The 21,036-nt window shown below is 55.6% G+C and overlaps 1 protein-coding gene across 1 annotated transcript in view; it reads left to right on the forward strand.

Annotated features, from left to right (window-relative positions):
• The window catches only part of LOC309799065 (uncharacterized protein C1orf167), a gene marked incomplete at both ends in the record, with an annotated part of 23,692 nt that continues 2,656 nt past the window's right edge, over positions 1-21,036 (forward strand). Inside the window, 18 exon segments of the mRNA XM_082612093.1 lie at positions 1-179; positions 266-322; positions 4,246-4,370; positions 5,668-6,203; positions 6,205-6,831; positions 7,579-7,791; positions 8,732-8,810; positions 12,424-12,478; positions 14,611-14,786; positions 14,898-15,018; positions 15,292-15,493; positions 15,615-15,718; positions 17,161-17,368; positions 17,672-17,819; positions 18,277-18,421; positions 19,458-19,856; positions 20,672-20,771; positions 20,823-21,026. Coding sequence (XP_082468219.1) covers positions 1-179; positions 266-322; positions 4,246-4,370; positions 5,668-6,203; positions 6,205-6,831; positions 7,579-7,791; positions 8,732-8,810; positions 12,424-12,478; positions 14,611-14,786; positions 14,898-15,018; positions 15,292-15,493; positions 15,615-15,718; positions 17,161-17,368; positions 17,672-17,819; positions 18,277-18,421; positions 19,458-19,856; positions 20,672-20,771; positions 20,823-21,026 — 3,678 coding nt within the window.

Below are 21,036 nucleotides of genomic sequence, written 5' to 3' on the forward strand. Positions count from 1 at the left end.
ATGCCCACCTGCCTTGCCCCCGGGCACACCGCGTGGGGCCAGAACCCGAGGACCGCGAGCTTCACCCACCCCCCGGCCACGCGCATCCCCGAGCGCGCACGCGCACAGACCCGCGCCGCCAAGCTCTCAGATCGCGTGGAGGCGCAGGGGGCACCCTCCATGCGGCAGCTCCGCACTCGGCAGGCGCGACCTTTGATGTCCCCACCCCACCTCCCCCGCCTCCACCTGCCTGGATCTTAGCCGTCCCGCCTGAGATCCCCTCCAGGTTCAAATTTGACTGGGTGAAGGTGGACCAGAGGAAGATAGAGGCGCAGGAGGGCAGGTCCAGGAGGGCAGAAAACTGAGTCCTGGTGGGAAGAGAAGAGAGACTCTTATCACCTTAACTGGACGAGGATGAGGGTGGAGTGGCGGGGGGCAGACAGGGTGGGGGTTGAGCAGATCGATGGGCCGATGAGCCCAGGCGTGGGATGAAGGGAGTTAGGGGTAGGAAGGGATACTGCGGATTGAGCGTCTCACATCTTTGGAAAGAGGTGGGGTTCGGGGCGGTCCTGGTTAGGAGCATGCGCTGCGGAGTTAGCCCCCCGGGGTAGCCCTCTGCCACTGCTGACCGGCTATAAGGCCTTGGGCTGGGCAGGTAGTCTCTTTTTTTATTTTATTTTATTTTTTTACATCTTTATTGGAGTATAATTGCTTTACAATGGTGTGTTAGTTTCTGCTTTATAACAAAGTGAATCAGTTATACATATACATATGTTCCCGTATCTCTTCCCTCTTGCGTCTCCCTCCCAGTGGCGCAATCGGTTAGCGCGCGGTACTTATATAGCAGGTAGTCTCTTTAAGCTCATCTCTAAATCGAGCAGCCTACTTCTTAGGGCTGCGGTGTAGGTTAAATGACAGGGCGCATCCTAAAGGCTGCATGATGCTTAGCCTGATCCAGTCACTCCTTTAACACAATGTTTAAGCCCCTACTGTGTGCCACATACTATTTATTCTATGTGCTGTGAATACAGCAGGGGAAAAAGAGACAGTGGTTCATAGTCCACTGCAGAGAGAACAGCAAATTTCTGCAGTCTGTCAGGTGGTGATAAGTCATGGAGAAAAATCATGCAGGGTAAAAAGAGGCGGGAGTGGTGGGGGTGGGTGTGGGCAGAGTGGTCAGGGAGGGGCTCCCTGGGACGTTTGAGCAGGATTGGAAGGAAAGAGGGAGAGAGGGCGAGAGGGTTCTGGGGGGAGGGGACAGCAAGTGCAAAGGCCCTGAGGTGGGAACATGCACAGCATTTTGGAAGAACGGTGAGGAGGCTAGTGTGTTCAGAGCAGAGAGAGCAAGGGGAGGGAGGAGAGGGGGAGGGTGGGTTAGGTGAGGGTGGGAAGCAGCTAGCATAGAGCAGGGGTCAGCCAACCTCCTTAAAGGCCAGAGGGTAAATGTGTTCAGCCATAGACAAGCACAACCAAAGAGATGAGGCTGTGTGCCGACGTCACTTTGTACATAATAATAAGGTCTCTGAGAGAGGGCTTCGAAGCCTTGGTTGAGGATTGAGTGGGTTGGGGAGTCTTTGCGGGTGTTTGAGGTGAGTCAGGACACACCCTGATCTCAGTGTTCACAGGGCCACTCTGCCCTCTGTTGGGAGGAGGCTGTCGGATGTGGGGACAGAGGGCAGAAGAGGGGAGACCAGTTAGGAGGCAAGAGGAGGGGGTGGCTTGACCCAGGGAGGTGAGGATGAGGTGGTGAGCCGGGGCAGATTCTGGGTGTCTCTGGAAGGTGGAACAGATGGGATTAGCTGATGGACTGCACGTGATGGGAGGGAGGGAGGAGTCAGGATGTCCAGAAGAGCGGTATGGGAGTCTGTGTGAGAATCATCTGAAGCTGAGGTCACCTGGGGTGCGAGCATCAGGCAAGTGGGGGTCCCAGGGATGAGCACGGAGAACAGGAACCAGCAGAGGAGGCTGGAAAGAGCGGGCAAGCAGGAGGGAGGGAGGGATACTGAGAGGTGGCAGCCTGGAGTCAGGGAGGCAGGGGCTCCGAGGAGGCTGAGTGATCACTGTCCTGCCGCCTTTGCTGCCTCAAGAAAACTGAGGGCTGGGACTTCCCCAGCGGTCCAGTGGTCAGGACCCTGCGCTTTCACTGCCGAGGGCCCGGGTTCGCTCCCTGGTTGGGGAACTAAGATTCTGCAACAAGCCGAAGGCTGGGAACTAGCCAGAGGCTTGGCACTGCGGAGATCACCTGGAGGAAAGGCGCTTTGGGGTGAGGGGAGCCCAATTGCACTGAGGTCAGCAGAGATAGAGGTGGGGGAGGAATTGGGATTTGGGGGTGATGAGAAGGGGAGAAATGGCCTGAGTCCTTCCTGGAGGCTCAAGAGAGGAGTGGGGTTTTTTTTGGTGTGTGTTTTTTTTTTAATTTATTTATTATTTATTTTTGGTTGCATTGGGTCTTCGTTGCTGTGCTTTCTCTAGTTGCAGTGAGCAGAGGCCACTCTTCACCGCGGTGCGCGGTCTTATTACGGTGGCCTCTCTTCTTGCGGAGCACGGACTCTAGGTGCATAGGCTTCAGTAGTTGTGGTACGTGGGCTCAGTAGCCGTGGCTCATGGGCTCCAGAGCGCAGGCTCAGTAGTTGTGGCGCAAGGGCTCAGTTGCTCCACGGCACGTGGGATCTTCCCGGACCAGGGCTCGAAACTGTGTCCCCTGCATTGGCAGGCGTGTTCCCAACCACTGCGCCACCAGGGAAGCCCTTGCTTTTTGTTTTTAAAGATGGAAAAAAATAACCACTTGTTGAAGTGCTGATGTGAATGAATCCGTCAGGCAAGAGGAAGTGTTGACGATGGGGGAAGTGACTTTGGGAGCAGAGACAGGGCCCGGACACATCATAGCCTGTGTCCCGCCCCCGCCGCTCTGTGCCCTGGTGGGCTTGGGGGGCTGAGTCAGCTGTGGGGATCGAGGGTTCTTTTCCTGATTCACAGAATGGGACCTCGGAGGCTGGTGGTGGCCCTGGGTGCTGGCCTTGGGCAGGGGAGACGGGATGACCCCCAGGGCACAGAGGAGGGTCAGGCTGGGGGGTGGGACCACACAGGATGGGGGAGGGGGTGGGAGAGGCTATGGACACGAAGCTGGTGAGCAGGGACCCTTGTGGCTCTTCTTTTCTGATGGCCCTCTTTGGTGGGTGAAATAGGAACAAGGTCTGCTGCAGGGGATGAGAGGAGAAGAGGCAACGGAGGCTTGAGGATAGCAGAGAAAGTGTGAAATAGCTTCTAGAGGGTGGGGAGGAGGGGACTAGAGTCTGATTCTCCAGCAGCCTTGGGGGCCTGCTTGAGATTGAAGGTGGTAATTTCAGAGCGAGGCCACCAGTGCAGTTGTAGGGTTTCCCTTTAGTCACTTTAACCTATGTCGTGATTTTGCTGCGTGAGCGGCAGAGAGAGGGAGCCGGGGTGTGCAAGGGGGATGGTCATAACGCCGGATGGTTAAACTGCAGGAGGCGCGAGAGAGACATCACGGTGGGTCCGGTGGGTCGGAGGACCAAGGGTGGTAGGGACAGAGGGTTGGGTCTCATGGAAGGAAGGATGTGGCAACAGAGGGAGGGAGCTGGAAAGATGGGTGTGGCTCTGAAGCTGAACATATGGGAGGGGGTGCAGTTTTGGAGGATGACAAAGTCTGGGGGGACCCTGGGAGCAGGTGACTGAGGTTGGGTGAAGGACAGGATGGTGGGAGGTTAGAAGGTCAAGGACTCGCAGACCAGGAGTTGGAGGGATTGTCCGCATGCAGGGTGAAACCACCCAGAAGTTAGGTGTGTGCTGCAGAAAGTGACAGTGAGCTGGGAGCTGAAACCATCAAGGAATAAATGACGAGGGCTTCCTTCCTGGCCTGCCTGGAACTTCGAACCGAGCATTTTAGAGAGGAGAGAGGGAGAATGGTCGGGAAGCGGTGACTGGAAGCAAAGAGGGCCCCCCCTCCTGCCTAGAGGTCTGAGAGAAAGAGCCCTCACCTGACAGGGCTGCTCGGGAAGCAGGGTCCACAGGGATCTGTCATCAGGGTTAGGAGTGGGTGCCGGAAGACACGAGAAAATTACAAGGGAAAGGGGTGGTACAGGGGCTGGGGAGAGGAGACCCCAAGGGGCCCTGAACAGGACAGCCGGGGCTGGACCTCAGGGCAACCAGGGATGCTGGTGAAGCATGGGAGTGGGGACCAGGGCTGGGCGTGGCTGGTAGGAGGCAGGCACCCTATCCTCACCCCTCAGAGTCCCCCTAATCAAACAGGACCGGCTGCGGTGTGGACCAAGGTCACTGCCACCCTGGCTTTGCCCTGGAGCCCATGGAGCTGAGCCCTGACACCAGCCACAAGGAGAATGTGCCCTCCAGGCTGGCCACCCCCCTGGGGCCAGGCAAGAGGCTCAGGGGGTCTGGGTCAGAGGTGGCAGGAGCAAGGTCCCCTCGGGTAGCAGCCAGGCGCCCCTTTCCCAGACAGCCCAGCCCAGGGCCTTGCTAATTCCAGAGATTAGCTGTTCAGGGCCAGCTGGGCCAGGACAAAGTCTTCCAGCCTGGGGCGCGAGGGAGGGTCAGGAAGTCAGGACATGAGGTGAGGAGGGGGGGCGCAGGAGTGGGCCTGTCTGGGGCCCCTGGCAGAGAAGGGGCCCTCACAGGTCAGTCTTCTGGCAGCGCTGGTGGGCTGGGAACCTCCCTGCTCAGGTTCCTGGGGCTTCCAGAAGGCCACAGAGCTGGTGCAGCCAAGAGTGGGGACAGCGGGCTTCCCTGGTGGCGCAATGGTTGAGAGTCCGCCTGCCGATGCGGAGGACACAGGTTCGTGCCCCGGTCCGGGAAGATCCCACATGCCGCGGAGCGGCTGGGCCCGTGAGCCATGGCCGCTGAGCCTGCGTGTCCGGAGCCTGTGCTCCGCAACGGGAGAGGCCACAGCAGTGAGAGGCCCGCGTACTGCAAAAAAAAAAAAAAAGAGTGGGAGCATCCCAAGAACAAATTCAGATTCCTATTTACGTGCCGGTTTCTCTGTGTTCTAGCCGTGTGACCGTGGGGCAAGGTGCTTAACTTCTCTGACCTTTAGTTCCTATCTACAAACTTTCATGGCCCACACTACCTGCCAGACCCTCCCAGGCATCTCACCCGCCCCCAAGAGGCCTTGTCTCCCAGCTGCAGAATGGCCTGGGGGCTGGGGAGACCAGCAGGGAGGGAGCGCCACCCCCTCGGGGCCAGAGCAGCCCACGTTTAGCTGTTTGATATGTTGAGTCTTGCTTTCACCCCAGCACCTCTTTGCTCAAGCTGGACACCAGGGAGCCATCAGTGACACTTCTCCTTCCTTCACCCTCTTCTAGGCCTTCTCAGGAGACCTGATCTGTCTCCTCTCCACCCCCCTGCTGCCCCCATCCCAGCCCCATCACCTCTTGCCTGGGACCCCTCAGCAGCCTCCCAACTATCTCCCTGCTTCCCTCTGCCCTCCTCCCTGTCTCTGCCCTGTCCCTGCTCTGAGTCCCTGCACTGTCACCAGGTCGCTGCTCTGGCTCAAGACCCCCGGGTGCATCCATTGGTCCACCTGGGATGACAGAGCTGACGCAGACCTCTGGAGCCTGGGCTCCCTCCCGTGTGGCGCCCTGTCCCTCCCCACCTGTCCCTCCCCAGAACTGACCACCAAGTTCTCCCCCAGGGCATAACTGTCTGTCCTCTTTTTAGAGCAATGGAGACTCCGGAAGAGCCTGGCCAGTAGACATGGCCAGTGGGTGCCCGTGGGCCAGGCCGAGAGCAGGGGGGCTGCCACCCCACCATCCCCGGGGGCAGCTCTGTGCCAGGAGCCCTGCCGAGTCCAGAGCAACCTGACCAGCCCCAGCCTGGGCCTCGTCCTGAGGGACACGACTGGCCAGCTGACCAACTCAAGCTTCCGACAGCAGATCAACTTGCAGCCCCTGGCCGGGAGGCCCCAAAGAAGAGCCCAGGCGTTTGCCATCCAGCAGAGCAACCTGAGCGTCAGGGAGACCAGAGTGACTGAGTGGGGACGTCGCCTCTGGTTGGGGGATCAGGAAAGCTTCTGGCCGCACAGGATGCCCGAGGGAAGCCCCCTACCCCGAGGGCCACTTTCTTCCCCAGCCTCCCACCCAAGGTGTTCCTGGCTGCTGTCCACCAATACCCCCTGCCCAGACATTGGGCCTGCTGCAGGCCTGGGCCCACTCGAAGGGCACACACGGCCGGACCCCAGATCCCAGTGTGGCCTGGGGGGGCTGGACCTCCAGGCTCGTGGGGGAACGCTTCACCCTAGAGGACCTGGCTGTCCCTGCCCAGAGCCGGACTTGGGCTCCGTCCCAACCTGCCATTCACCAGCTGCTGGCCTCCATGCAATGCCTGGAGCGTGAGGCGGTCCATCTCAGGTGCCAGGCATCCCGGGAACCCCCAGGCCCTGTGCGGCAGGAGCCCTGGACCAGAGCTGGCCAGATATTCCCTGCTCACCCCCAGCCCAGCCAGCCTGTTCTTGCTTCCTGGGATGAGAGGAGGAAACATTCCCAAGGTTTCAGGGAAACTGCAGGTTTCCCAGAAGCACCGGGGGTCCAGGATGGTCTCTCAGACTCGCAGGCAAGCAACAAGCCTGCATCACTGGACACTACTTTGGAGATGCTGCCCAGGGTTGCCCTTGACCCTGAGCAAGGGGTCCTTCCTGCCCACCCTGTAAGACAAGGCGAGAAGTGCTCCCCAGGGACTACATACGGCAGGGGACAGAGGGAGGACCCCCTGCCCCTTCAAGGGGCGGGCAGCAGGGAGGCCAGGCTCTGCTCTTCAGCCTCGTCCAGTTCAGCCCAGGGCATCCTCCCTGGGCGGGAAGGAGGGGACAGGACCCCATGGGAGCAGGTCGGCAGGGAAGAAGAGAGGCCGGCTTCCGGTCCGCCAGACACGGCCCCATGAGGAATGCCCTGCAGGTAGAGGCCAGAGGGGTCTGGGATGGGAACTGGGGGACTCAGGGTTGGGGGAGGAGGGCTGCCTCCCAGGAATTCTCGTTCCAAGCTGGCTGTCACTCCTGTGTCACCCTCCCTCAGAAAGGGAGGCCGTGGGCAGGCAGGCTTAGCAGGGGGTGTCCAGTCCTGCTTGCTTCTTGGCCTGAGTGCTGTGTCATGTCCCTTTGTTTTCCAAGAACGTAGCTGGAAACACTGTGAGCCTGGAGTCTGAGATAGGCCGATGAGGTCATGGGCTGCCGGGGTGGGAGCCGGGGCCATGCTCCTGGGACGCCTCCTCTCCCATTTGCCTGCAGGCTCAGGCCTGACAGAGATAAGGCCCAGATGGCAGATCCTTGCAGAATTTCAGGCGGAGGGAACCTCCCGGGCCCCAAGGACAGGAACGCAGGGACTGCGGCTCCTGGGAATCCTAAACCTGTGAGGCTGTCCTGCATTCATTCCCCTGCCCCCAGGAGCTCTCTTGTCTGGGATTCCCAAGGCTAGCCCTCCATAGAGGGAAGTTCTCCCGGGGTCCAGCCAGCTCTCCTGCCACAGTGTGGAGCATCACCCTCCATGCTGGAACGGTGACGTGGGTGCTGCTGAGCCCCCAGCTCTCCCTGGGACTGGGGACCAGGCCCATCTCCTGGTCAGCCTGGTCTGTCCCCAGCCGGCAGTGGCCATCCAGATGTTTCAGAGCGGAGCGTGGTGGCACTGGGTGCAAATGCGGTGGGCAGTGGCAGCAGCCATGGCGCTGGGCTGCCGGCAGCTGTCGCACAGGGGTCTACGGGCGCCGCGGTGGACACTGTGGCTCCAGGAGGCCCAGCTGGAGGCGGCATGGGGACGACATATGCAGGCACTGCTGGCTCGGACCTTCCAAAAGGTTAGGGGCCTCCAGGTTGGACCATGGGGAGGTGATGAAGTGCCCGTGTGTCTGAGGAAGAGGCTCTCCTGGGGCGCAGGTTGTTCCTCCTGAGTGATTCTCAGTAGGGGGAAGCAGTGTCAGCCCAGACATGACCGAGCTCTGCCTGAATTCAAATCCTGTCTCTGAGGGAGGGAGACGCAAGAGGGAAGGGATATGGGAACAGATGTATATGTATAACTGATTCACTTTGTTATAAAGCAGAAACTGAAAAAAAAAAAATCCTGTCTCTGCCACTTTCCTTTTCCCTACATTTTCTCACTGTGTGAGTTTGGGCAAGTTACTTAACCTCTCTGTGCCTTAGTCTCTTTAGCTTTAAAATGGGATCATAATAGTACATACCTCTCAGGGTTGTTGTGAGGTTAAATTAATAAATATAAGGAACTCAGAACCCTGCCTAGCACATAGCAAGCGCTCTACTGTTTCAGTGGTTGCTATTTTTTGTTTGTTTGTTTTGCTTTTTGTTTCTGTTTGGCTGCACCGTGTGTCACGCGGGATCCTAGTTGCCCAACCAGGGATAGAACCCATGCCCCCTGCAGTGGAAGTGCAGAGTCTTAACCACTGGACCGCCAGGGAAGTCCCAGTTGTTATTTTTTACTAGCGGTTTGCCAGCCAGGACTAGGAGGGAACTTCTATGTTCTTCCCTCCTTGGGAAAAGTGCTTTAGGAGGGCCCAGCTCCAGGTTTTGTCTCCCGAGGAAAACCCTGCCTCTTCGGCTCTATCTCTCCATTCATTCATTCACTCATTCATTCATTCCCAAAGAGGCAGGGGAGTCTAATGGTTAAAACCACAACGTCTGACTTGTGTCCCCGCCCTTCCTGGTGCCCCACCCCCACCCCCGCTGCTCAGGGTACATTTGAGGCTACAGCCAACGTCCCTCTTCCCCTCTCTCTTGTCCCAGTGGAGAAACTTGATTCAGCAGCAGAAACAAGGGCGGCTTCACATCCAGGCTGGGCCAGGACCCCCATCCTCCGGGGGAGGCCAGGACTGAGGCCTCTCAGGAAGGAAGCCAGTGGTGGACACCGCCTGGAGAAGCAGGTAGTCTGGGACACCCCAGGTTGGTCAGTGTGACCTGGGCAGTGCTGGTGGCCTTCCCTCCCTCCTTGTCCCCCGTCTCCCCTCCCCCACAAGAGAATGAGGATAAAACCAGCAAATGTGGACCAAGATTTGTGCAAAAGGATGTCCATCACGGCGTTATTTACACTTCGTGAAAACTTTGAAACAGCCTAAATACCCAACAGCGAGAGAGAAAATTGTAGTTTAACCATGTGATAAACATTTGGCAACAGTTCAGTATGATGCTTATTGAGATTTTTAAAGTTCCTCCCCACTCTTTTTTTCTTTATTTTTTGTTTCGGTAGCTTTACTGGTGTTCTTTCTAATCATAACAGTAATGCATGTTTGATTTGAAAAAACATTTGAGATAGATGGAAATATTTCAATTAATTTGAAAGTTTCACCTCCCTCCTTATGTATATTATTCCCCTTCCTGGAAGTAGGTTTATGGGTATTTGCATATAATTTTTTTTTTTTTTTTTGCGGTACGCGGGCCTCTCACCGCTGTGGCCTCTCCCGCTGTGGAGCACAGGCTCCGGATGCGCAGACCCAGCGGCCGTGGCTCACAGGCCCAGCCGCTCCGCAGCACGTGGGATCCTCCTGGACCAGGGCACGAACTCGTGTCCCCTGCAGCGGCAGGCGGACTCTCAACCACTGCGCCACCAGGGAAGCCCTTGCATAGAATTTTTAATGAGAAGGAAAAGGGTTATGGCAATGTTCAATGAAAAACAAAAAGAGGATAAAAAAATAGTACCTAAAATATTTTTTCCTATGAACGTAAAACGGTGCATAGAAAAAAAACCCAGAAGCAAAAATACTAAAATGTTGCATAACAATGTGAATTACTTAATACCACTGAACTGCTCGCTTAAAAATGGTTAAGATGGGGCTTCCCTGGCGGCCCAGTGGTTGGGAGTCCGCCTGCCGATGCAGGGGACACGGCTTCGTGCCCCAGTCCGGGAGGATCCTGCATGCCGCAGCGCGGCTGGGCCCGTGAGCCATGGCCGCTGAGCCTGCGCGTCCGGAGCCTGTGCTCCACAATGGGAAGAGGCCACAACAGTGAGAGGCCCGCGTACCGCAAAAAAAAAAAAAAAAAAAAAAAAAAATGGTTAAGACGGGGACTTCCATGGTGGCGCAGTGGCTGGGAGTCTGTCTGCCGATGCATGGGACACGGGTTCAAGCCCTGGTCCGGGAGGATCCCACATGCTGCAGAGCAACTAAGCCCGTGCGCCACAACTACTGAGCCCGAGTGCCACAACTGCTGAAGCCCGCGTGCCTAGAGCAGGTGCCCCGCAGCAACAGAAGCCACCACAACGAGAAGCCCGCGCACCTCAGCAAAGAGTAGCCCCTGCTCACCGCAACTAGAGAAAGCCCGTGCGCAGCAACGAAGACCCAACGCAGCCAAAAATAAATAAATTAATAAATTAATTAATTTAAAAATGGGTTAGAATGGGCATCATCAGAAAATCTACAAACAACAAATGCTGGAGAGGCTGTGGAGAAAAGGGAACACTCTTGCACTGTTGGTGGGAATGTAAATTGATGCAGCCACTATGGAGAACAGTATGGAGGTTCCTTAAAAAACTAAAAATAGAACTACCATATAACCCAGCAATCCCACTACTGGGCATATACCCTGAGAAAACCGTAATTCAAAAAGAGTCATGTACCACAATGTTCATTGCAGCGCTATCTATCTACAATAGCCAGGACATGGAAGCAACCTAAATGTCCATTGACAGATGAATGGATAAAGAAGATGTGGCACATGTATACAATGGAATATTACTCAGCCACAAAAAGGAACAAAATTGAGTTACTTGTAGTGAGGTGGATAGATTTAGAGTCTGTCATACAGAGTGTTGAAGTTAGAAAGAGAAAAACAAATACCGTATGCTAACGCATATATATGAAATCTAGAAAAATGGTACTGATGGACCTAGTGGCAGGGCAGAGATAAAGACGCAGATGTAGAGAACGGACTTGACACAGTGGGGGAAGGGGAGGCTGAGATGTAGTGAGAGAGTGGCACTGACATATATACACTACCAAATGTAGAATAGATAGCTAGTGGGAAGCTGCTGCATAGCACAGGGGGATCAGCTCGGTGCTTTGTGATGACCTGGAGGGGTGGGATAGGGAGGGTGGGAGGGAGGCTCATGAAGGAGGGGATATGGGGATATATGTATACATATAACTGATTGACTTTTGTTGTACAACAGAAACTAACACAACATTGTAAAGCAATTATACCCCAATAAAGATGTATAAAAAAAATTCAAAAAGTAAAAAAAGAAAGTCACAATAATCACATCAGTATTCCTTAAAAAAAATGGTTAACATGGTAAATTTTATATTATGTATATTTTACCACTATTAAAAATACAAATAAATACATAAATGTCATCCCCCATTCCCCCCCACACAAAAAATGCTAAAATGATGGTCATCTTTGGAGTGGTGAGATTAAAGGTGGTGATTTTCTTTTCCTCAATTTTCCATTCCAGTGATGTATTGTTTTTGTTCCTATTTTTAAATGAAACGAATGTGTTTAAAATAATTATTTAAGTAATATTTATTTTAATGCATGTGTGTTGTAAAAAACCCTAATAGTATTGACGAGAATTCAGCAAAAGCAGAACCCTCCCCCCAAATCACTTACATAATCAGGAGTAGAACGTACTGTCTGGAACAGAACAGGGGGTGGCTCAGCACACCTTTGTTCCTGCAGGCAGACAGCACTGCAGGACTGGGGTGGATGGGTTGGGACCAGGTGCCCTCCCTCTGCCTGGGCATCAGTTTCTCTCTGGGCAATTTTACTCTCAGTCCAAGGAGTTGGAGGGAGGAGGCGGGAGGCCAGCCGATTCCGTTGTGTTCTGGGCCGAGGCCAGATGGAGGAGACAGGGGAGTCCAGATCCTGCAGGCTCTGCAACAGCTGGCTGGTAAGATGTGGGGCGCTGGGAAATGGGGCAGACGGAGCCAGGCAGGGCAGGGGGTCCTCAGTGAGTGAATGAGTGTTTATCGAGTATTTACTCTGGCAACTTCCCAGACAAGATCTCATTTGATTCTCTCGTGGTGACCTCAGCAAGGCATTGTGCCCATTTTACTGATGGGGAACTGAGGCACAGAGACATGAAGTGACCAGCTCAAAGACATACAGTATGAAAGGCGCACATCCTGCATTTGTGTGCCATGGATGCTGGTACAGGCCAGACAGAAGCTTGAGTGTTAGAATTGGCAAGTCCTTAGACATGACTCACTCGTGGGGAAACTGAGGCCCAGAGATGGAGAGGGACTGGCCGGAGGCCACACGGCCTGGGGTCCCAGGAGTCAGTGGTCCCTCTTGGCCCTGATGTTCCCCTCCGTTCACTCTCTCTTCCCCCTCTCTTCCCTCCCTGTCGTCTTCCTCCTGTGGTGCCATCAGAAGGAATGGGCCAGGCAGGAGAAGGGGGTCCAGGGAGAGGCCTCCAGGGCCATGCTGAGGACTCAGAGAATGGAGAGGCCCCCCCGACCAGGCCTGGTGCTCTCCTGTTGCAGATGCAGCCTGGGTGTCCCCACTGGACACCCAGTGCCAGAGGGCCTGGCTCTGCAGTTAGGGGGAAGTGGGAATGGGGACCGCCTCCCCTGAGGCAGAAGGTGAGATGCAGCTGGGAGATGCACTTTAAGTCAATTCTTGACTCCTAGGGTTGAAATGATGAAAATAAAAAATGAATACATGTGCCATTTACTGAGATGCTAAGACCTGCCAGACACCACCCAGGGGCTGGGATTTAGTTATAAGCAAAGCTTAATGCCCACTGTCACTGGCCCTCATGGAACCCATGGCCCAGTGTGGGGACAGGCAGGAAATTAACAATCACAAAGGGTGTGTGTGTGTGAATACCACCAAAGTTAAGTGTTGTGAAGGGAATAAACACAGATCTACATGAAGTTGTTTTTTTCCTTGTTAACTATTTTATTATGGGACATTTTAATCTTACATAAAAGTAGGGAAAATAGGATAATCAACCTCAGTGTACCCATCATCCAGTTTTACACAAATCACCTCCTGAGAAAATTTGTTTAATCTGTACCCTGGCTACTTCCCCCACTACATAATTTTGAGGCAAATCCCATGCATCCTACCATTTCATCTGTAAATATTTCTGTAGCATCTCTAAAACATAAAGTGTCTTTTAACAACAGAATCACCATGCCAGGATCACACCTAAAGAATGAATACTTCCTTAATACCAACAAATATCTGGTCAGCATTCAAATTTCCAATTGTTTTACAAGCAAATATGTTGTTATAGTTTTTTGGGTTTTCTTTTTTGGTTTTGGTATTTATTTATTTATTTTTGCTGCTCTGGGTCTTAGTTGCGGCACATGGGATCTTTGTTGTGGCATGCAGACTCTTAGTTGCGGCATGCACGTGGGATCTAGTTCCCCGACCAGGGATCGAACCCAGGCCCCCTGCATTAGGAGCATAGAGTATTACCCACTGGACCACCAGGGAAGTCCCTGTTGTTATAGTTTGTTTGTATTGGGATCTAAATAAGGCCCACATGCTGTCATTGGTTGAGGAGTCCTTAAGCTCTTTTTAATCCAGGGACTCCCTTCTGTTGTTTTTGTTTGTTTGTTCCCTTGCAAGTTACCTGTTGAAGAAACCAGGCTGCTTGTCAGGTAGAGTTTCCTACTGTCTGCATTTTGCTGATTGCATCCCCCGATAGAGTTTTCTTTTTCATAAATTTATTTATTTATTTATTGTCTGTGTTGGGTCTTCGTTGCTGCCCGCAGGCTTTCCCTAGCTGCCACGAGCAAGGGCTACTCTTTGTTGCGGTGCGCGGGCTTCTCATTGCAGTGGCTTCTCTTTGTTGTGGAGCACAGGCTCTAGGCGCGTGGGCTTCAGTAGTTGTGGCACAAGGGCTCAGTAGTTGCAGCTCGCAGGCTTAGTTGCTCCACGGCATGTGGGATCTTCCCGGACCAGGGATCGAACCCGTGTTCCCTGCATTGGCAGGCGGATTCTTAACTACTGCACCACCAGGGATGTCCCCGATAGAGTTTTCCATGAGAACTTTTGACAAAGGGAGCTGACTTCGACCAGGGTTCAGCAGAGATGGGAAGGGTGCATGTCTGACTGCTGGAGGGACAGCAGACAGGAGTGCCAGGCAGAGGGAATGGAACAGCATGTGCAAAGACCTCTGACAGGGAGAGGAACATGGGAAATGCAAAGAACGGCAGTCCAGTCGGAACCCTGTTAGTATGGGGTTGGGGGGTGGGGTGCTTTGAGATGAAGTTGGAAAGGTGTGTCATGGTGGGTGGGGGACAGACCATGAAGAGAGTGCCTTGCTGTCAGTGGGGCGGAGTCAAAATTTTATCATCAGAGCAAGGGGACCGCTGCTGGTGGAGTTTAGCAAGACAGTAAGATAATTTGATTTGAGATTTGAAAAATATCACTCTGGTTACTGTGCAGGCACTGACTGGAGGGGCGGGGGCAACAGTGAATGCAGGAGGGCAGGTAGGAGGCTGCTGAGGCCATCCGGGCACCCAGAAGTGACGGTGTGGGCTGAGCAGATGGCATGCTACACCATCCTTACAGCAGCCCCATTTTACAGACAAGAAAGCTGAGGCTCAGAGAGGTGAGTGGCTTGCCCAAGGCCTCAGTGGTGTGTCTGGCACATGGCAGGAGGCTGTAGCTGCAGTCATTACGATGAGCACCAGCACGTTCTCTTGGCTCTCCAGGTGCTTTGGGGCCTGGCAGTTGTTCGTGCAAAAAGGGACCCGGTACCGGGACCACATGGCCAACCGCCGGGCAGGGACCCTGAGGATGTGCCTGCAGCAGTGGGTGCAGATGAAGCAGCTCCAGGCCTCAGATGGGGCGAAGGTGACCCAGCTGTCCCTTTGTTGGCGGGAGGCAGGTGAGCGAGTGGCGGGCCGAGGGGCTCCCTCTCTCTCCCACCCCAGCAAACAGCATCACTTAAGCTCCTTCTGCAGTCGCCCAGTTGATTTATGGATTCTCGTGGTGGGAGGTGATGGGATTGGGAGTTTTCTCAGGGATGAAGCCTGGCAGGCCTGGGAGGGTCCGGAGGGGTCCCTGGAGCAGCAGGCTTTGGTGGGCCCCATCCTGACCTCCATCATGAGCTCCTTTAGGCGAGAGGCCTGTTCAATCTTCCACCTGGAAGAGATGTAGCCCCTGCTTCTGGGAAGCTCCTGGTCTTAGGGGGATGCACAACCCCTGCCCCCGACCGACCAAAACGTGACAGAGGAAGATGGGATCTTCCAGGTGTCCTGGTGGGGAGGGTTTGGGGGTGGTGGGAGGGGGCAGTAGCCACAAGGGGAGAGGTCCTAAGGGGCCTGAGGCAGCATCCACCAATGGCTTTGAGCAGAGGGTGGTCACTGATTCATCTCTTGTCTGCTTCTCAGGGAACATGGCCCTCCTCAGCTCAGCCCCTGGGGGGGGGGCCACAGCCCACGGCCTGGCGGGGGGGTGGCCCAGGCCCAGGCGCTGCCCTGGGAACAAGGCCAGGGCTCCCTGCAGGAAGCCGGCCGGAGGCTGGCCCTCCACCGGGCACTACTGCTCTGGAGGATGCAGCTCTCCCAGCGCCAGTGGGCGGAGAAGGTGTCCGTGAGTTTGTGACCTGGGGCTGGGCCTGGAGGACATGGGGTGGGAAGGTGAGCAGTCCTCAGCACTGGATGGAGTGTCCCATAGGGAATGGGCCACCTCCTGCTCCTCTCTGTGGCCCCAGCATGGGGCCTGGCACCCTGTGGTGCCCAGCAGGCATGGGACCTGGGGAGGTAGCCTAGGGACAGAGTCAGTGATTGAGCAGAGAGCTGTGGGGGACAGGGAGTGGTCAGGTGCACAGACACGGAGTCCTGCCAAGGTGGCTGGACCTGATGGGGAGGTTGGTTTAATGCTCGTCTCCCTCCCCAGAATCTGGACCCACCTCTCACCCATCTCCTGGCTAAGTGGGAGCCCCCTGGTGGCGGGAACCGTGTCTGTCTCCTCACCACTGTCTCCCAGCGTCTTGCAGATGCCCAGGCTGCTGAAGGCACAGAACAAATACCGTAAATGAATCAGTGAAGGAGCCACTTTTTCCCCTGCCTCCATTTGCCTTATTACACAGCTGGAGAAACTGAGGCTCAGAGGGGTCAAGCAGCTTGCTCTAAATCACACTGAATCAGGAGCAAGAAGGTCCCTATAGTGAGACCTTCTTGTGCTGCTTTTTTTTTTTTTTTTTTTTTTTTGCTGTACGCGGGCCTCTCACTGCTGTGGCCTCTCCCGTTGCGGAGCACAGGCTCCGGACACACAGGCTCCGCGGCCATGGCTCGCGGGCCCAGCCGCTCCGCGGCATGTGGGATCTTCCGGGATCGGGGCACGAACCCGTGTCCCCTGCATCGGCAGGCGGACTCTCAACCACTGCGCCACCAGGGAAGCCCTTGTGCTGCTTTTATACAAGATGGGATGCTGGGACTCAGAGCCCAGGCTGATGGTTATGGGTGAGAGAGCCAGTGGAGGTCAGGAGGGGCCAGCTTCACTGATGGAATGTCAGCAGGAATGTAAGCCAGCAGCTGCAGGGTTAAGAATTCTGTCCTTAAAAGCTATGCACCTAGCAGAGGAGCTCCCACGCTGCGATCTATTGAAAGTCAGCCCTCGACACAAGGGGTTGTAAAGATACAAACAAACAAACAAAAAAAACCCCAAAATAACAAACAAAAAAGAACAAAACAAGAAAAAAATATAAACAAACTAAAAAAAAGCTATACACCTGGCATCCATCAGCCCCACACCCACTTGGTCCACTTGGACCCTCAGTCTCTTTTAATGCGTCCCTGGAACTCTAAGGAAACTCAGTTCACCATGATCCTTCAGAATGTAGCCCTCCCTCCCCCAGTCTATCCTCTGGCCTTTGGGTACCGGGTCACAGTCCATATCTCCCTGCAACATATCTGAGGCTGCCCTGTAGCCTGAGATGAGTACTTGGATCCCAGGTCTGCTGCTGTTTGGAGTTTGGGGAAATGACCTTCCCCAGGCCTCAGTTTCCCTACCTTTATAACCGAGTGGAGGCAGAAATACTGGTGTGGGCTCTTGAGTCTTGGGTCCCTGGGCCTGGGCTCGGCTCCACCCCCCATCAACTGTGTGGCCCCCAGCCCCCAGCAACCCACTCTCCCCCATGATGGATGGAGGGAGAAGAGTCACCCCAAGCCCTCCCTGCTTCTGAGGGGAGGGGAAGGGAGGGCCGGGCTGGCCCAGGGTGGCAATGACCACCTGAGGGTGGACACTCCCCTTCCCAGCATCCTCCTTGGCTGGAGCCACTGGGCCACAGCCCAAGGGGCCAGGAGAGAGCTGGCTGCCCGCCGGGCCTGGGATCAGAGCTGCAGAGCCGCGCTGGGCCTGTGGCGGCAGCAGCTGGTGCAGCAGCAGGAGACGGAACAGTGGGCCTGGGAGTGGGGTGGGGACAGCAGCGACGTGCACTGGGCCACTGGCACTGCTGCTGGCAGAGTGAGTCGGGCGCTGGGACGGGGCACCAGGGCTGAGGGGGGGCCCAGGTCCATCAGGGACACCCAAGATTCTGGTCCTCTAGCACAGAGTCCAGTGATGGGACACTCCCACAGCACCCCCCGTGCCCACCTCAGGACTGGGTGGCAGAGCAGGACCGGGGGGCGTGGACGCTTGGGTTCACGTTCCCCGCTCTTCCATTCCCTGGCTGTGTGGACTTTAAGTGTGCTACTTAACCTCAGCTTACTCATCCGTAAAATGGGGATAACAGTGGTACCCTCCCTGCCCCCGCTAGAGTGATTGCAGGAATTCTGTGAGACGATCCACACAAAGTGCTTGGCTCAGAACCCAGCTCCTCGGGATTCTACCATCACCATCACCATCTTCATCTTCATCCTTGTCATCGTCACCTGGCCTTCAGGAGTCACAGTGTCCTCAGAGCCCAGCACACAAGGCGGGGATCACTGGGGGCAATTTTAGAGGCTTCTCACTCCACCGCTATCTTATCAGTGGGCTGGCAGGTGGAGATTTGGTTGTTCTGGAAAGTTCGTGTCCTGTCCACTGGGGACAGCTGCTTCCCCAGCCTAATCGTTGCCCAGGAATGTTGACCCAATGTTGCCAGACCTCTGTTTTTACAGAAAAGCTGGAAATCTGTATTTTTATGTGAATTCTCCTGACTCCTAAACATTGTCAAGAAATTTAAAAAACAAAACAAAACTCTGAGTTGGTAGGCCTGGTCACCAGTAGGACGCCTGTAATGGGAGCATCTTAACCCAGACAGTTAGGTGGCCTCCTTGGTTCCCACTTGGGTAGAGGGCAGAAGCTGGCAGAGCAGGGGCCCACAGTTCCTTGGGGCCCAGGCTGAGGCTGGAATGAGCGCCTGGGACACTTCAGCATCTCTCTGGCCACAGGACAGCAGCTCTTGCGTGAAAAGTACCAGCAGTGTGTGCGGGCCCGCCTCCAGGGCCTGCGCAGGGCCGTGTTCCGGGGCTGGCAGGAGGCTGCAGCTCGTCAGAGACCCACGGCGGCCGGTCCAGAGCAGCTCCTACTGCGGAGGTGGCCGGGCCTGGGGGTGGGAGAGCGAGGGTCACCCCCACCCCGGGAAAAGCAGGGAGAGAGCCCAAGGATGGGAAGCTGGGTGGCCTCTGCAGCTCTAGGGGCAGGCCAGGCTGGAGGTCTGGGACCCGGGCATCATGGGCATGAAGGGAGACCCCAGCCTGGAGTCAAAACCACCAAGCTTCCATTATATAAATTGCTTGGGAGGTGCGGGATGGCAAGCCCCTAACCCCACCCGATGCCCTGACAAGCCGCAGGTCTCCACCTCCTGGCCAGGTCAGCCCTTTGGTTTCAGAGCTCACAGTTAAGATGGGGAAATCAGGGACTTTGCTGGCGGTCCAGTGGTTAAGACCCTGCGCTTCCACTGCAGGGGGCACGGGTTCGATCCCTGGTCAGGGAACTAAGATCCCACGTGCCTTGAGGCCAAAAAAAAAAAAAAAGAAAAAGATGGGGAAATCAACTCCTCAAACAGCCACCACAAAGAGAGAGAAATCTGAAATAGAGATGTTCTAGTGACACACATAAACCGTTCATGGGTGCACGTTTAAAAGCAGAGGGGACACACGACACCTTCTCCCAGGGTTGGTTCTGTACAAACTCACACGCATTCACAGTGTCCCCACGGGGGCGTTGAACCATTCACCGCAGAGTGGCTGATGTTTTCTTGGTCCATCTGGAGCAGGGGACCACATTCTCCTCACTGACCTCCTGCCCCAGAGTGGCCTTGTGAGGGCAAGCAGGGCGTGGATGTTCTCTTGGTGGAGGGGGACCTGAACCCACAACTGCCAGGTTCCTACACCCTCCCGGGCAGCACCTGCCCCCGGAGCGGGGGTGAGTGCTTGCCAAGGCCCCTAAATGAAAGCCAGAGCTTTCACCTGTTATACATCGATCCATACGTTCTTAAGGCACAGGGCTGTGTAGGCAAAACTGTGAAGAACCAGTGATGGTTTGTGGGGAATTTTCAGGTGTAATTTTGAATTAATGTGACTTTTGACTGGGAAGTCGGCTGGGCCCCTTCTCTGCACCTGTTCTGCAGCCACTTCCAGGCCTGGTGTGGAGTAGTGAGAGACACAGGGATGCCCCGGGCCAAGGGTCCAGCCTTCCAGGATGGCCTGAGGAGATGGGCACCAGGGGCCACATTTGCCAGTGAAGCCCCAGAAGCTGCAGCCCGGGCTCAGGAGCAGTGCGTGGCCCAGGCCTCCTTCTCCTGCTGGAAAAGCCAAGAACAAGGACACCAGGTGGACAGCAAGCTGAGGAGGGCCCGGGCCCAGCAGGCCTTCGTTGCAAGGCAAGCGGCCCCGGGCCAGTGCTGTGACGCCCGCCAGCAGGCAGGAGAGAGAACCCAGGCCCAGGCCCTGTGCTGGATGCTGTGGGCACGTGAGTCCTGCCTGCAGCGGGTCAGCCGAGACCATGCTGCCCCGAAGCTGAGCGCCAGGTGGGTGCCCATGGCCTGAGGGCAGCCCCGCACTGTGCTTCCAGCTTAGGCCTTGAGCTCGTTTGGGGCCAGGGTAGAGGGAATTTGACGGCTGGTGGCAGGTCTCAGGGGGCTAGGGGTGATGGGGAGAGGAGGTCCTGGTCCCTGGGGTCAAATTCCAGCTCTGCACTTTCCAGCTCTGCTACCCCTCTTTGGGCAAGTCTAACTTTTTTTTTTTTTTTTTTTTTACATCTTTATTGGAGTATAATTGCTTTACAATGGTGTGTTAGTTTCTGCTTTATAACAAAGTGAATCAGTTATACATATACATATGTTCCCATATCTCTTCCCTCTTGCGTCTCCCTCCCTCCCACCCCTGTAGGTGGTCACAAAGCACCGAGCTGCTCGCCCTGTGCTATGCAGCTGCTTCCCACTAGCTATCTATTTTACGTTTGGTAGTGTATATATGTCCATGCCACTCTCTCACTTTGTCACAGCTTACCCTTCCCCCTCCCCGTGTCCTCAAGTCCATTCTCTAGTAGGTCTGTCTTTATTCCCGGCAAGTCTAACTTTGAAGGTCCAAGGAAGATTACAGGCCTGCCTTGCAGGGTGGCCCCGGGGATTAGGATAAGAAATAACGTGTGCAAGTTCTCCGCTCAGCTCGGGCCAGACACACACCAGGTCCTGGATGATATAAACCAGTGCTTATGGGGCGATGGGAGGGAAGGAGGAGCTGGCAGGACTGCTTTCTCTGTGTCCCCTAAACAGGATGCCCGTCCCCGTCGTGTGACAGATAATTCTGCTGCTCTGTGCCCATCTGAACGCGATTTCCCCAGAAGAGGGATGGGGGACAAGGAGCACAGGCAGGGTTTTGCCTGGAGGTCCCCCTCCTGCAGTGTGCTGGCGGGGGCAGAGGAGGGCACCCCACAGCCCGTTGTAGAGTCCTGGCCCTGATGGCCTCTGTGTGGGCTCCTCCCTCGCCACCAGGGTCCTAGCGACCTGCGCCCAGTCAGCGACCCGGGGCCGTGTCCAGTGAACTGCCATAACCCAGTTCCAGCGGGCTGGGCCCAGGCGCCTCCTGCGAACCCACTGGGCCCAGTGGCAGACAGCGCTGCTCAGAGTGTGGCTGGAACCACAGGCCGAGAACCAGGAGGCCGGCACAGCCCACCCCAGGCCCAGAGCCAGCCTCAGGCACTGGCCT

This window comes from Mesoplodon mirus (genome assembly GCF_964341445.2).
Source record: "Mesoplodon mirus genome assembly, chromosome: 3".
In the NCBI taxonomy this organism is placed as follows: domain Eukaryota; kingdom Metazoa; phylum Chordata; class Mammalia; order Artiodactyla; family Ziphiidae; genus Mesoplodon; species Mesoplodon mirus.